Source organism: Etheostoma cragini, chromosome 12, assembly GCF_013103735.1.
Source record: "Etheostoma cragini isolate CJK2018 chromosome 12, CSU_Ecrag_1.0, whole genome shotgun sequence".
NCBI lineage: Eukaryota > Metazoa > Chordata > Actinopteri > Perciformes > Percidae > Etheostoma > Etheostoma cragini.
Window position 1 is genome coordinate 14641020 of NC_048418.1, and position 17118 is coordinate 14658137.

The window sequence follows — 17118 nt, forward strand, 5'->3', positions numbered from 1 at the left end:
CTGCACCCATAGCACGTGATGTGAAATAGCAGTGATGGCTGAGTGAGATTGGCACAGACAATAAAAAAAGTTTGAAAGGAAAACAAGAATTCATTGTGTCCCTTTTTAGCCAGAACCAATTAATTTAAAACCGTCTAAATGGGAACAGTGCCACGGCCTCCCTCACCCATCACTGGTTACTCTTGTGTTCTGCCACAGAAGCAGTGAAAATCCTTTACCAATGTTGTTCGATCTATTCCCCAACCTCCACTTTCATTTTACCTCTGCTTTGCTGCCACCACCACCATTGACAACCTGTTGTTCACTCTTATCACAAGAGGTGAAGTCTGATCCCTTTTCAGTTTGGTTTATGACCTCAGTGATGTTAGAATGCATGTGCTGTGTGTCCATATACCCAGCTGTTCATGTGGCACTTGATGTCAGCGACAGGCTGGTTATTTAAGTGTGAACTCTATTTTCCCCACTTCCCATGTCTTTTATTTGCAGGATTTTTTACCCTTTCTGTTCACATTTTGTTTTGTTTTGTCCCTGTTAGGATGTAGCAGCAGACCCTTGAGATGCAAGTTCTCTTAACGTCACACACACTTCTGATTCCCAATAACCACTATGACACGTCCATTTATTTTCTTTTTTTCCCTATCCACTAGCAATAGTACAAAAGCACTAGTTAAAACATTCCTCTAAATTCACAATCCCTGATCTTTCTTTTATCCCGTACTTTTGTTGTTCAGCAGCAAGAATGATGCGTATCAAATGTGTTATGTACGTTCTAAATACTTTGCCTTACTGTATTTTCTTTCACTCTCTTCTCTGTCACTAGTTTTCATTTGTCCCGGGACTCTGAAGGGTGTAGGAGACGCCACCTTCCTGTTTGAGGCAGAGCAGCAAGCGGGGTCATGGTGCAAAGACCCGCTGCAGGCCGGTGACAAAGTCTTCTTTATGCCCTGGACTCCGTACCGCACTGACACCCTCATCGAGTACGCCTCTCTTGAGGACTTCAAAAATGGTCGCCAGACCACTAACTATAAGCTTCCGCACCGTGTTGACGGGACAGGCTTTGTGGCCTATGATGGGGCTATCTTCTTTAACAAGGAACGCACACGCAACATTGTCAAGTTTGACCTGCGCACTCGCATCAAAAGCGGCGAGGCTATTGTTAATAATGCCAACTATCACGACACCTCACCTTACCGCTGGGGTGGCAAGACGGACATTGACCTAGCAGTAGACGAGAGGGGCTTATGGGTAATCTACGCCACGGAGCAGAACAATGGGCGCATTGTGGTGAGCCAGCTCAACCCATACACTCTCCGTTTTGAGGCCACATGGGAGACAGCGTACGACAAGCGCTCTGCCTCTAACGCCTTTATGGTGTGCGGCGTGCTCCACGTGGTGCGCTCGACCTACGAAGAGAACGAAAGCGAGGCCAGCAGGAGCCAAATTGATTACATCTACAATACCAAGCTGAGCCAGGGCGAATACACTGACATCCTCTTCCCTAACCAGTACCAGTACATCACCGCTGTGGATTACAACCCCAGAGACAACCAGCTATATGTGTGGAATAACTTTTACATCCTGCGCTACGACCTGGACTTTGGGCCACCGGATCCTGCTGAAGGTGAGAGATGCTCCTATTTTTGGTTTCATTCACTGTCTTTTTTCTAATTGATATATTGTTTGGTTGCAGCATGGCATGTCACAGATGGATGGCTTTTAATGTTGGATGCAATTCAGAGGTGATAGATAAAAGAGGGTTGTGTTAGTCTTGGGGAATAGGCTCATTTGCAGACAGAAATTCCAGGTCCACCTTGGAATGAGGGATAGCTCCCAGTGGGATTGCTCCCGTCTCTTTATTACCATCAGGCATGCTCAGGCCCTCTCTCCAGCTGAAGCTTGGGCCCTATCAAATCCTTTAATCTCTGGCTTTATCTGAAACCATTATGATGAATAAATATATATGTGTATATGTATATATGTATGTATGTATGTATATATATGTACGTATATATATATATATATATATATATATATGTGCATATGTATATATGTGCATATGTGTATATATAAATATATATATACACATTTGAGAAGTAGTGTGTGTGTGTATATATATATATACATTTATTTAATTTTTTCAACAATAATTTAGGAGGATAATCCTATATCCTGGAGGTCGGGGAAAATGGCCGATATTTCAAAGCACCTGGCTTAAGTGTGTGAGTTGTGTACCACATGGTGAATCAGTGTAGAAGAGTAGCTGGAAAGAGAGATCAATTACAGTGAAGAATCATGTCAGGCGGTTTGAGAGCTTACATTAATCTGTGAAGTGTTGAGAGGTGACATATAAGTCATCAGACAGAGACCTTACATTAATATGATAATGGGCTTAATTACTTTACTGCAGCCACCTTATCCCGCAGAGAGTATCCTGTGTGACGTTGGGGAATAAGGATCTTGACTTGAACTCTAGTTATGTTAGAAGCTCTGGTTGCCCCTAAGCACTGGTCTGGAATAAGTTATGATTTTTAACTTCTGGATATTTAGGAGGGGTGGCAAGGGGGGAATCTGATTCTTGACCTGAGCTGTTGAAGGGGGGGTTAACATTGATGTCTCAATGGTGGCTGTGTGCTCCTGAACTCTAACCTCTTGTCAACAAGTCTGTTTGTTTTCCTGCAATACCCTGGAATCCACCCCAGCATGATAACTCGATACCCAGGGGGGGGGGGGGGGGGGGGGGGGGGGGGGGGGGTCTGTTTGTTAGAACAGTTGACTTTGTGTCTGTTTTGCTGAACAACCAAAGCCTCAATTAAGAGTACGTTAGAGGAGATATGTAAAATACTCAAACTTGAATGAGTTCTCCATGCATGCAAACTGCCTGCTCAACTGTTCACGTCCTGATGTATGTTAATGTAATTAACAACTGAATTCTCATAATTACTCTCCTTGTCTCAAAAGAGGCTCAGGGAGAGGAGGAAAGTGGCCATCACAGAGCATTTTCAATGAAGGGTTTAATGTGCTCTTTCAGCTAGTGTAAAGCCTCGGTAAACATTAATGCCACATAGGCGTAGCACTGCCAATTGCATCAGGGACAGTGCATTTAATCAAGGAACCCAACAGAACATAGCAGTTGATTTCACTACCTATTCTAAATACCAGTTTCCGTCCGCTGTTCCGTTATTGGGATCTAATCAGAAATGTGTCGTTGCAGCAGAACATGTCATGGTGTATGGGACAATTTAAACTGCTGTGAGATCAAGAAGGTGAGATGAGTCATGACTAGATGCCATGTCCAGCAGTAGCACACCAGGCTTTGTGAATGGCACTTGAAAATAATTGGTTCTTGTTTATTAGTTTTTCTCAGATCTACACCTTTAACTTCTTTACTGTGTAGCTATTAGAATTTATTGCTGCCTATGATATGGCGTTGAATTAAACAACCTATTCTGCAGGGTAATCTAATGGTGCTGAAAGAATGTCTCTCACTCTAAAACTGAGGGGCACTTGAGGCGTAAAGGAAATTAATTGTGCCCATTAAGATTCATCGACCACAGAGTGTTACCTCGAACACCCAACCCAGTGTATTTCTCTCCCTTGTAGAACTTGTGGAACACAATGAGTGTCTGTGTCCTTTTCTGTCAGAAGCATCAACCTTGGCTGTAATGCTCATGCAGAGAGGTGCTAAAGTGTCTGCAGGATTAGGGGTTTATAAAGGAGTTTTAGCAAAGTGATCAAAGCAGAAAATAATTGACCTTAGCAACTTGTCTGCAGTTTCCTTTACCTTGTGTACAGTGTTTGTATCACTGCAGGTCTCTTAATTCTGGCCCTGGTTGATGTGATTAGCTAAGATCTTTTCCCATATTGATCTTTCTGCTTATTCTTCCAAACAATTCACACGCATTGAAACAAAATGTCTACTCCCTGCTAATGCATTGTGAACACAAAACAGCAATGATCAATACTTAGAGTCCACCTCCTTAGAGGTTCATGCCAATATAAAGCCCACCAAAGCGCGCGTCGTTAGAAAACTTGGGACACCAGTAATGTATTCTCTGTGATGTGCAAAGGCATTAACTGATTTCAGTCCAATGAATTAAAAACAAAAACAATCAGAGGAGCCTGCAATCGCCAAGAGCATTTCCAACTAACGAGGAGCGAAAGGAGAAAATTAATTTGTATTTGAAGTTGCATTGATCTGAGGCCTTAAAGACAAGGGGCATAAAATGAATGGCTTTGTCCAAAAGGCTTAGCCCACTGCCGTAATCCAGTAGCAGGGAGCACAAATGAGCTCTACGCTTAATTGAAATGTGAAGCAAAACCAGTATTTCATATCCTGCTTGCCACATGATAGATATCGATCATCACAACGCAGTTTATTGCTCAGCCATTTTGTAGCTAAACTCAGCTGTGCACCTCGCTGCACAGGCTTTTATATCTTTGAACGACGAGTCCAGGTCAGCCGTCAAGACAGAGGACATTTATAGATGTATCATGCACTAAGCCTGTGTTCCACCCTCTGAAGCATTATATTCAGCAGCAAAAATAGTAGCTGAAGTAATGGAGTCAGGAGATTTGCAAGAGCTCTAATTGTTCTGCTTCTCGCCTTGCATCAACGCTGGCAAGATTATGGCAGGAAATTGTTTAAGTTAGGCCTAGACGACAGAGTTGTAGGTTGTTTTTGCTCTTTGCATTTCTTTATTTCTGAGTGTATTTCTGTCTGCACATGTGTTTTAGTCTTTATTGTGAACCACCTTCTTCTGACTTAAACCGTCTAGTTATGACTATGCCATGTTTCCTGCTCCACATTACCAAGTTGCAGGCCTCATAAATTAACCGCATAGACACAGGATACGTCCGGCAGAGCTTTTTCTGTCTACTGCTCTTTAAAGGACCACTGGTAATTAAACAGTGAGGCCCCCAACATTTTCTCAACAGTTGGAGTTTTTTCATCTAGCAGAAATAAAGACATATTCCACAGCTTTGGATAAAAAATGGCAGATGAATTGTCTTGTGACTTTGCACCTTCCATGCCAAGCCTTGTACTCTTATCACGTAGGCCTGGATGAAGCAGAACAGCATGAGCGCATATAAACAGCCTAATGTAAAATTCATGTCTTCTGGGACTTGTTTCCCTGTCATTAATTACCAGCACTGGCTCTAGGTAAAGAGGCAAAAAAGACCAACTGTAGCTCTCACACAGTTCTTATCTCTGATACAGCCTTGTTATTAGGTCATGCTCAAATGCACAATGTATAAAGATATATGAAGACCCACACACATGTAGTCACATCTTGTCTTTACTTATAGTGGTTTATCGAGCACCGTCAGCGTGGCAACTTCCCTATTGTTTGGTTAAAGCAAAAGTTTGGGACATTTTGGTAAATACATTTATTTGCTTTGTCGGGGCAAGTTAAATGAGAGGATCAATAAAACTCTGTCTGTAAAGTACATATGAAAGTACCAGCAGCTTAGCACAAAGGTAACAAAATCAATTTTACCAGTACCTAAAGCTCACCAATTAAATGTGTAAAAAGAATTTGATAACTCAGTAATGTGTATGTCCTGAATACTCTTTCAAAATACAATTAGTTATTTAAGCTAGCTGTTCAAGGTCAGTAAATACCTCCTCAATGTAGACTATTTGTTAAACAGCTTTTTTATTTTTTATTTCTACACATAATGTAACGATTACTTTTTCTTTTGAGAAATTAGTATTACTTTTTTTTTCAATGAGTAATAAGTAATTGATTACATTTTTCAAGTAACTTGCGCCGCACCTTAATTAACACTTTACATCTTGCTTGTTTAATCCGTCCAAAAAATGTAGTGCAACAACCAAAATTCACTGTTTTACTGGGGGTTAGTAGTACTGTTCCGGATGTTGAATTAGCTCTGAGCAGTTGCCAAGCAACCCCACTACAGCAAGAAACTGGTCCTGGCTAGGAAATGCTACGGCACATAACCCACCATAAAACGGTAAATTGTCATTTTTACACTTTTTGTATGCAACAAACAAACAATGCATAACATGAGTTTTAGAGATACTGATACTTGGATCTTGTTATCTTTGGAGAGAGCCAGGCTAGCCTGTTTCTTGTTTTCCTGTCTTTATGTTAAGCTAAACTAACCAGTTACTGGCTATAGCCTTATATTTTCCATACAGTATATTTACCTTGCTCTATTTCTCTACTGTCACAGCTGTTTTTTTTCTTTTTAATGTGGATCGACAATAGGACGTTCGCTCACCATTTCATACCGTTTAGATGGTATGCAGCTCAATCTGGTGCTTTTCAGTTCAAGGACAAATTCCAAAGGAAAAGAAAGGGCACTGTAGCACACATTGATTGTTTTTCACCGTTTAATAACTGAGCTCCGCCTATTCAATATTTCCTTTCAACTATATCTGTCTATTTGTCATTTTACTGGAAGAATTAGCATTGTAGTTGATTAATCTTAAAAATTTAAACCAATTAAGAGCAGCTTGATTTGGCTTTGAGTTGCCATTGCTCTTTAGGTATTAGATGACTTATGATCTATTTATCCTGGCTTTGAAATGGACAGTTAAATAATGTTTACTGCTCTGACTGTGTGTGTAATTTGAGATAAAATGTTCTTTTAGTTCAGCATTGTAAGCTGCCAAAGCAAGGGCAAACTGAATATCTAGACCAATCATCTGATTATGGTTTAATAGTTTTTGTCAGCTTCCTTGCAGATGACTCTGGGGGCTAGGAAGTGATAAAACTAATTCTGCTTCATCTCTGATGTCTTGATTGATGATCTTGCACAATGGTTTTTCTTTCTTTTAGTTCTGTTTTAATTTACACACTCAGGGTTTGACTCTGGTGATAGCCATTTGTCAAGTGTTCAATCTCAAACTCTTCCATTATTTACAAGAGGGATTATTCAGCATATGGCAACAGTATGCCTTTGGTGTCAGATTGTCCATAAAGAGTGACTTCACTGCCTCTTGAGAGAAATGGCAGCTAATTGGTGCAGCCCTCTCTTGGTTGAGTGCCATAAGAGGACACACGGATCTCACTGGAGGGGAATTTGCTTTTTGCAATCAAAAGTAAATTGTAGGGCGCATGGAGCACAGACATCAAATAAACCCACATATGCTTTCGACATCTGACATTACTTGATGTAGTATTAAATAAATATGATGTTCTCCCTTTACAATCACACTCTGACAACCCCAGACTTGCTGACTGCAAAAAGCCACAAAGATTGTATCTGGTCTTAAAATCAACATCTCAGTTCCCCTCCTGATTACATTTTATTTGATTGTTAAAGCTAGAAGAGGAGACTTTCAGTCGGTTTTAGACTCTCTGTCATTTTAAAGATTTCTCATTGTGCTCCGAGAAACTGTGATTGACATTGTATACAACATGTAATAGACTAAATGACTAATCAAGAAAATAATTGTCAGATTAATTGAAAATGAACGTTGTAATTTGTTGCAGCCCTAACATGTACTGCAGCATCTCTGAAGTGATTCAACTGCTATTGTTAATATAAAAGAAAAAAGAATTTGCAGTGACAAAAAATGCCAAGACAGAACAAAATGTGTCTCTGTACGGTATGATAATTTATGCTGAAGTGTGGGTGGTAGAGGGCTTTGAGCTCAGGAGTTAGAGCAATGTGGTCTCAGGAGCAGGTTATTCAGGTGATGCAAGCAAGCTGTTACAGGCAGATGCATATTAGGGCTTATATTAGCCAGTGAAAAAGCAGGAGTTTGCTCAGGTATAGAGAGGTTTAATATTCTCAAACCCAATTATACTTGCCCTTGTATTGCATTATATGCGTATATTGAATCAACAGAGTCAGCCTATGAATCATCTCTTTTTTCCTAAGTCAAAAAATCTTCACTGGCAGTACACAACATATTTGAATATTTTTAAACAAAGTTTTTTTGTGCTAAACTTAGCGAAAAAAAGGAAGGAAATTTATGGAAGGACATTTGTGTTTGATAGATTATTTCCTATTAATGCTTTTTGGCAATAAATCTCATACAATTAAAAAACCTGTTTAGTGTTATAGAACGGCACTGGAGGTTGGACCCAAAAGCAGACGTGAAACACAGGAAATCTGTTTAAGTGATTTAATAAAGATACATACAGTATATACAATATATATATACAGTAATAGTGCAAGGGAGAAGGGGTTGTCCAAGGGATCCAGTGGTGGGTGCAGTGCGCTCCCCAGAGCGTGCCCACTGAATCAGTGTCTTTTGTTTGAGGCGTCAACCATGTGGACCAGAAAACAGATTTACACAAGGAGCAAGGAGTTACAACAATACCACACTAGTAGACTGAACGATCTGCAGACGAGTGGATCACAGAGAAGGCCTAAAGTACTGCCGGGGGATGATTAGGGAATGGGCTTCACCTGACGCAGCCTACAAAAACTAAGCCAGGCCACAACTCACAGACACAGGAGGAAAAAACATGAGGGCGAACAAACAGGAAAACAGACGAATCACACAAACAAGAGAGAAAAGAGCTGCCATGATGGCATCATAACATTTAGTTCCCTATCAAGTGGGGCACCATTTGAAAGGAACATGCATTTGTGGGATGAGCAGCAGCGCTGAGTATGTGGGTTGCACCCATGAAAAATTTACCAAATCTTCCCTGCCAATGCCAAGCAGCTTATTCTGCCATTGACTCATTTGGTCTTTGGTGGATTTGATGATTGAAGTTTGAAGAAACAAGACATATTGGCAATTTAACAATTTATTCCTTTCACAATCAGGAGCCTCAGTAGCGTGTGGAAGAACCACAACAGCCCGGCTCCTCCTGCTCATGCTGTTCACTGGCGGATGACCATTAAATTTCCTTACTTTTTGTGCTAAACTTATATCTTCCTATTCGTGTTAACCGCCCATGTCAGCTGTTACTTATGCAACCTGGCCAACCTGTGAATGTGTGGGTGACAGACACAAGGACTTGAGTGTAAGTTAATTAGCTAGGGTTCCTGCCAGGGGAAAAGGTCATTGAGTAAAATGTCACAACTCAACCAACACTGTAGGGTGGTTGGGGGGTTTAGTTTCTTTTTTTAATAATAAGCATCACAGGAACACTGTTTCCTCCCAGCTGTGGCCTCCAGACCTCATCGCCAGATATCAGCTTTGTATTAAACACAGAATAACATATTTCACTGGAATGAAAAAGTAAAGACTTTCCTGACTGGCTGATTAGTGTGAAACATGAAATGTGGGCTTGTGTCACCGTTTTCTCTCAGGAAATGGAGATACGTGTTGGATGATGGAGTGTCAGATAGGATGATATTGCATTTTCCCAGAAGCACCTAGGGATCATGAAGACAACACTATAGTGCCTTTCACAACAGTAGACCTCATTGTTGAAAGCTGTTTTTTTCTCTAAATACAATCAGGTGGTTGTGGGTAAAAATGTGTGATCATTCATACAGAAGAGTTGTATATCCATGTAGACACACGCACATACAAATATTCACTGTTTTCTCTTTGTATTAATTATTATTATGTTATTTATGCTGTATGCAATTCATAGATTTCCTATTTCTGCTCTCATTTCCTAGTCTATCTAGTCAACAGTCCATATTTCCTATCTCCAGGCTCTCTGCAGCAGCTATCCATCGGTGGTCTTAAGCAGGAACACACCTGAGTAATGGAGCAAACACAAGCACACTTACACACGTGCATGCAACACATTTACACATAGATTTGCTTTGAATTGTAGACGTGGATTGAATACAGTGGAATCGCATTATTGCTGATGTATGTTTTTCGCTCGGAGCAGTGCAGTTCTCCTTCTGCACACTAGCTTTATCAAAGTGAGAGAGATGAACTAGGCAGAACAAGTAAAATGCAGACAGGCTTTGTCTTCATTGTTGACATTTAATCAGCCCAAGGTACTGATTCTGTTAGAAGGAAATCAGTGTTTTGTCAAGGGATGCCCGACCAGCACTGCTTGTCTTATTTAGGGGCTTAAGTAAACTAAAAATAGCAAGAGATAGATGTGTTTAAGCTGCATAAAGCTTTTAATTTCCAGGAATTATGGGCAGCAGTAACACTAGCAATACCAACAAGCCACGGGACTCCAAACAATTGCAGTTCCCCTACTGCTGGAAAAAATGGGAGTTCAAAGCACGAACATTCACGACTCAAGCTCTAACAGCTTCACTCTTCTCTCACTCTAGTGCCAACCAGTGAAGATTTCTCGTTCTCGTCATCCATACCCAAGACTATTGTGGCCACCACCACCGCTGTGTCCACTGTGAAGAGTCAGGGTGACACCACTGTAGCAGGAGCAGATCCAAGAGATGGGAGGGATCCGTTTCAGGACAATCGTGGCTCAGGGACAGCAGAGCCCACCATCCCTGAGCTGCCACCAACACCCAGGCGCTTCTGTGAGACGACCCGCAGGAGAGCCATCGACTGGCCCCAGACCCACACTGGAAGCACTGTGGAGAGGCCCTGCCCCAAAGGGACCAGAGGTAGGCCCACTATCTGTGTGTTAGTGTTTGATATTACATGGCTTGGTTAAATACTTGGTTCTGATCATTTTGGAGGACATCCATCAATCGACAAAAAGAAGTCCGGTTAATTTATTAGCTGTGGCAAAAAGTAGGGAAAACCCAACGTCAGCGTCGTGCATCTCCCTGTTGGGATTGTATTTGCTGTGATGTCCGCCTCACTCTACATAATACTAATGTTATAACTTTATGTAAAATGTTCTTTAAACTTACACTCCATTAAACCTAAATCTAAACCTTTTTTCTACCCACTGTTGTGCCTACCGGATGCTAGCGATATATAGAACATCCATGGACTGCTTATACTACAGCTTCTTTCATTGTCTTTTTCAAAAACTGTGCCTATTCACTAGGTGTACTATTTCCATATTGCCTCCATGTACTGCGGCTGGGTGTGTGAAGAGAGAAAAATGCTGTTGTCCTTTACATCCCTAACAGAGCACAGACACAGTGAAGATGATGAACAATATTTGGGATGTTATGAAATAGAAGGCAGGAACCAAGGTCCAGTGTTTACTTATGGTCTGAATTACATTCAGGCAGTATATTCTCAGTTATGTCTCACATTTAATGTAACTTCTTGAAGTGCAGGAAGTCAGCAGTAAACGAAGCATTGGGCTGTTATACACCATGAGTTGACAATGATACTTGCACAGGAATCTCTCATCAGATACCTCAACACCTCATCACAGAGATTGACAGAACTGTCAAAATATAAAGTGGGGTCATTGGAGGAGGAAAGCTAAAAAGAGACAAGGTTTTGACTGTGGGGGTGAAAAGGGAATGAGTCTTAGATTACCTACACTACTGTATATTGTTGCTGTTGTCAGTGGGGGTGTCATCATTAGTACTTTTTATTTTATTTAGACATGCATAGCATTGAGACTATTTCAGACAATAACAAACCAGAGTCCACTGTTTTTTCCCGTCAGTTTTGTTCAAGCTACGTACGAACCTGACTGTTTTAGTATGCCTTCTGGAATTTTCTCTGTTGTAGTTGTGTTAATTTTACAAAGCAGCCTTTCAGATTGTTGGAAGTGGTTGTTCCTGGCAACAGTTTTCTGCACCAAAGAGTTGATGTGAATGAGTGATCAGCAGAAAAAAGAAGTGTTTTGAGCAAGGTTTTGGCTTCTTTCCAACTGCTGTGTTTATTGTGTGGTACTGCAGGCATCGCCTCCTTCCTCTGCACTGTGACAGGGACCTGGTGCTCCAAAGGCCCAGATCTCAGCAACTGCACCTCCCACTGGGTGACTCAAGTGGCACAAAAGGTAAAACAGCAATGTGTCAATTACAAAATATAGCAGCAAACATCTAAAATGTCCAAATCAAACATCTAGTAGGAATGTTTTACCCGTTCACTTGCTCACTTTGTTTTTCTTATACCAGCAGAGAACTGGTCAAGGGTAAAGATTATGAAAATACTTCAGCTATTTGTGGCTTAAATACAGCGTGGTAGCAGAGAGAAATGAGCTATCAGGAGTAAATGCCAAGTTCTGCTCTCAGTTACTGAGAATCAAAGACCCAGAGCTGCTTTCTTCACTGACTTTTTTTGCTTTGATGTTCAATTGCCATGCAGGTAGAAATCTAATGGACTCACACAGATAACAGTTTAACAAGCCTGAAAGAACCATATTGCAAAACAAATGCACAATATTGAATATTAAGGAAGAGATTTCACTTGAACTGAAAAACACCTTGCACATACAGCAGGTTTAGAAAGGGTTTCTGGGTGCTCGCAGTGGGCATTTTGGATAATGTAGATGTGACTAATTTAAGAACTATGCCTCAATTCCATGCACTACTAATTATATGCAGGCTTTTGAAAAAGTCTAAAACACTCTAAAGAAACAGCATATCGGCTTAATTTTTAAGTGTGTATAGTTAACATTATTTTCATATAAGCTATTCTGAGATGCAAATCATTCAAATCAACGTAAGTAACTTAAATTGATGGTGATCACACAGCTTCAGAATGAGCTTTAAAAATAATCATTTATTCTTTGAAAACATAACTATGCTGCATCCATTCCATGTTGGCACAATGGGAAGAATGGGATAATTGCATGTTATGTGTGGTTTCAGGCGCCCATGACTATCAAGGGCTTTGGCAACTGACCCAAAACGTTGGGGAGCTAGTCTGAGATTGGAGTTTGTGTACTAAAATTACATTTCAATGGTGGTTAAAGTGAATTACAAACTTGAATTTTGAATTGAGCTGTCCATGTTTTAATGAGAGAGAAATGTAGTTATATGTTGTTATTACTAAATATTTGCTGCTAATTAGCTAGTGAATCAGATTCAAAACAGTACACTTGGCTGAATTGATTGTATTAGCAATGATACTTAATTTTATTTAGATGTTATTGCCAACATTGGTGGTGTTGCAGCCATTATGCCACGTGACAATCCTGTAGTTCTTCTTTTGCCGAGTTGGAGATATCCCAGCTGCCAAAAATGTCTGATACATCCGACTCGGAATTAGACTTTGCCTGGATGTTATGACATTAACGCTGCATTAGCTTTCTCTTTGTGTGTGTGTGTGTGTGTGTGTGTGTGTGTGTGTGAGTGTGTGTGTGAGTGTGTGTGTGAGTGTGTGTGTGTGTGTGTGTGTGTGTGCGCGCGTCTGTGTGCGTGTGTGTGTGTGTGTGTGTGTGTGTGTGTGTTTCATTTCCTCTTAGCACCAAATGGAAGTTAATTAATTTTTGTATACTAATACCATGAATATAAGTATATATAGGATATACTGTCTATATATGGTCAGCCCAGTAAAGGCAGGTTGGACTTGATCACATATGAGAATACAAACACAGACAGCTTAACATTTTTCAGAGTTTCTTTAGCTTGTGTGTTACAGTTATGCTATTGTGATCAATCCCAGTGTTTTTATTCATTCTGCACACAATGCCTTTCTTTCCTTCTGAACAAGCAATGGATTATGACTCTGTGGAGTGTGTGGGATTCATTATTTTAGCTTCGGCTTGCAGAACCATCTCAGGGCCTCTTCAATGACGCTTCACTGACACCCCCTTGTTTACCCCGTTGCTGTTTTTAGATTCGAAGTGGCGAAAATGCTGCTAATTTAGCCAATGAGCTGGCACGCCACACACAGGGCCCGGTGTTTGCCGGAGACGTCAGCTCCTCGGTGCGCCTGATGGAGCAGCTCGTGGATATCCTGGATGCTCAGCTGCAGGAGCTAAGGCCCAGCGAGAAGGACTCAGCTGGTCGCAGCTTCAACAAGGTACTGTGAAATTCCTGTTTAGCATAAACTTCATTCCCCTTTTGCTCCAACTCTGTGTCAGCATGACTCAGAACATTCATTAACAGGATGCCTACCAATACACACAAACACAAACCTGCACATGTAATCACACACACATGCACACATTCTTGGACACACACAGTGTTCACTGGCTAGGGAGGCAGGTCTAGCCCTGAGGGGAAGCTCATTCCTCTGCAGCTTCCTGGTAATTACCGGCTTTGGAAACACAGACTTACCTGGCAGTGTTACCTTAAAGGAGCTAATGGCCATGAGCCCCCCACCAACACAAAGAATAACACTTCATTGCTGACAAGTGTGGAATTGCTCACTCCTGGAGCTTCTGCAGGCATTTGTCAAGAAAAGAGTAGGCCCAAGACTTACTTACATCTTTCAGCTGCAGGCAGTCACATGGAGAGATGAGTGACAGTTACAAAATTACATTATTATTCAGACTTTCTTGACAGCAGTTGTTCTGTAAACAAGGTTATTTTCACCCAAATGATGCCCGTTGTTTGTGCCTTTTTGTTCAAGACAGCTGCATTGCTGTTACGCATGTGAAGATAAGAGCTTCCAGGTTTCTCACTGACTTGTACATCACAACAACAGTGTGAGATTGGCTGATGACAAGCAACAATGACAGAAGTTAAAGCACCATACCCGTGGCTTTGCAAGTTCTATTGGCTTTTTTTAGTGTCTTCTTTACTAGAAATCATATACACATGGTTTGTGTTCAACGAGCTAAAACACTGGTATGGTTCTTAAAGTTACACGCAGCCCTTTCCCACAAATTGACAAGCGGTAAATGGGGGTGTCTATGGCAGCAATCTGGTCTTTATTGAAGAAAACGTGTTTATGATGTGTCAGTTGTAATCGGGATACAAAGAAAATTGTATCTTTTTGTTGTGACGCCTACAGTATGTGATTATCTCCACTTTGACTCAATTAGGTAGGAGAAGGTAGCTACAAACACAAAGGGTTCTTCAAAATAGCTACTATATTTTGCTCTCCATGCCATGAAATACAAATGACCTCATCCCTCATTGTTTATCTTCTCATTGTATTTTAAAGCATCGTTAATGGGGAGCATCAGAATCTAGTCTCAGCATTTTTTCCTCCACACTACTGAGCATTTCTCATCCCTTCCCCTCACTATATTGTGATTCATATTTAGAATTCCCCTGAAAAGCATTTAGAGCTGTAGGATCATTTCAAGGTTGTGGTTTATAGACCTGTGCCTTTCTTTCTTTTTATTAATTCTGTACTTCATGGTAAGTGCGTGGCATGATTTAATGCTTCCTGTGTTTTTACCACCTCTTTCTACAATCTGTCTTTTGTGCTTGATCCTCTTGTTGTGTGGAAAAGCTTCAAAAAAGAGAGAAGACATGCAGGGCGTACATGAAGGTATAACTACTACTGTAGGCTTTCCGTGTTGCTTTTTTACCCCAATCCCTAACCCCTGACCGGCAGCATGCAGCACTGTCTGTCTTCATGTCCAAGATTGTCTTGTTACAGTATGTGCCTGGTGAACTGCTTTTACAAGATGTGGCTGCTTCCTCATCTGACTCGCTGTCTTTTCTCCCGTCATTCAGTCTGTCTGAGGATGCTACCCTCAATATCATTCTGTCTTTGTCTTGTTTCCCCTCCTCTGTGTGCTATCACTTGTACATCGTTCTTCATTTTTCCCTCTTCTCCCCTGCTTCCTGCCGCACTCTTCCTCTCTCTCTGTCTCTCTTGTCGGCTCTTCATACGTCGTGTGAATAATTGCCTTCCCATGGTCGTAATTACATCTCCCTGTCAGCCAGAAGTGTGATCAAAGTGGCAGTGTGCTTAATTTTCACTTGCTTACATTGTACAATGTTTAGTCTCCCCTGTCCCCTTATCAAAAAAAAGTCTCCTCATCCCTTGCAGTTGTGTTTTATCCATCCTCCAGACGTTTTACCTTTCCTCTGCTGCGCGGAGTATATTTCCTCAGCTAGGTTCTGCTGAAAGACAAGGCCATGGTGTTAACACTGGGGAGGAGATGCCTTGCATGGCTTTACACAATTCAGTGGCTCAGGGGGTATATAAAGTTGAGTTGTTTTCACTTCAAAAGAGTGTTGCATTTCCCTCAGCTGATTTAAAGAATGCCTGTTTAGCTGTGTTAGCAGCATGGCTGAATGGATGGTCATGTTGGCCAGTCTGTCAGTACACCACTTTGGTCCAGATTGAAATATCTCAACGACTGTAGGATGGATTGACATACAATTTTAAATAAACATTTATGGTGCCCAGAGGATGAATCCTAATGTATTTTATTATGTCCTGACTTTTCCTCTAGCATCACCATGAGGTTGACACTTGTGGTTTTAAAAGAGTGCTCCACCGATTTAGCATTGCACTGCTATATCAGTCACAAAAAAATATCAAAACCAATGCAACAGAACAAGAACCATCATCTTTTTATACCATGCATTTTTTTTTCTTGTTAAAACCTGGCACCTACAATACCCACAATGCTCAACTGCCAACAGGTAAGGCAGATATTTGGGCATATTATGCAAGTAATTGCAACTATGCAACTAATATAGCCTTGGGCTGCTAGTCTGGGGCAGATCTGAGGAGTGGGCTACAAAGCTCTGCCCCAACTGATAATGACTTAAGTGACATCACGTGAGGTAATTTATCAAAATTGCACCAGTCCCTCTGGAGACACAAATGCTTTGTACATATTATTTCACATATGTAAATTTGGTGGAGTTCCCCTTAGCGTAATATATCTCAACTAGTGGATGGATTTCCATAAAATGTGGCACAGACTTTTGCGTCCCCCTCAGGATGAATTGTAACTTTGAACAATAACCTTTAACTGCTCATCCAGTGCTATGATTAGGTCAAAAATGGAATTTGTCCTAACTGCAAAATGTATGACTTTTCATGAGCCTCAGTGGCATAGATATATCTATGTAGATGCCGCAACGCGGCTACTGAGATGCGTCTCTGCCGCCATTGCCATCTTAGTCAGGAGTAAGACCCGTTTTGACCATAAAGATTAATAGAAAAGCATAGACTTTTGTCCTGCTTTTGGATGTTCATGCGAAAGAAAAGTCAAAACTAAGCAAACTAAAACAAAAACAGTTTAAAAATGTAGCAAGAAATTCTGATTTGAATTATGGATAGACCACTGTCCTTTATAGACAAACATTAGGAGGTATGGTCACTATGGACCAATATGGCAGCCACATCGTTTGCTTCATTGAACAGCAGCGGTGCGGGATCTACGTACCGGTCTATATACACTCACCGGCCACTTTATTAGGTACACCTGTCCAACTGCTCGTTAACACTTAATTTCTAAGCAGCCA

General features: G+C 41.1%; 1 protein-coding gene and 1 long non-coding RNA gene across 13 annotated transcripts in view; one reads left to right on the plus strand and one right to left on the minus strand.

Annotated features, from left to right (window-relative positions):
* Positions 1-17118, minus strand: part of LOC117954416 — a 305368-nt gene that overhangs the window by 58431 nt on the left and 229819 nt on the right. The gene's annotated exons all lie outside the window — the stretch shown is intronic.
* LOC117954404 (adhesion G protein-coupled receptor L2-like) overlaps positions 1-17118 on the plus strand; it is an 84856-nt gene that overhangs the window by 44538 nt on the left and 23200 nt on the right. For 8 of the 12 annotated variants that reach the window (XM_034888175.1, XM_034888167.1, XM_034888168.1 and 5 more), the window contains 5 exons: positions 821-1621; positions 10183-10479; positions 11686-11786; positions 13571-13756; positions 15140-15178. In XM_034888175.1, coding sequence (XP_034744066.1) covers positions 821-1621; positions 10183-10479; positions 11686-11786; positions 13571-13756; positions 15140-15178 — 1424 coding nt within the window. The remainder of the gene's footprint in view (positions 1-820; positions 1622-10182; positions 10480-11685; positions 11787-13570; positions 13757-15139; positions 15179-17118) is intronic. The other 4 variants (XM_034888169.1, XM_034888170.1, XM_034888179.1 and 1 more) reach the window with 1 other exon arrangement.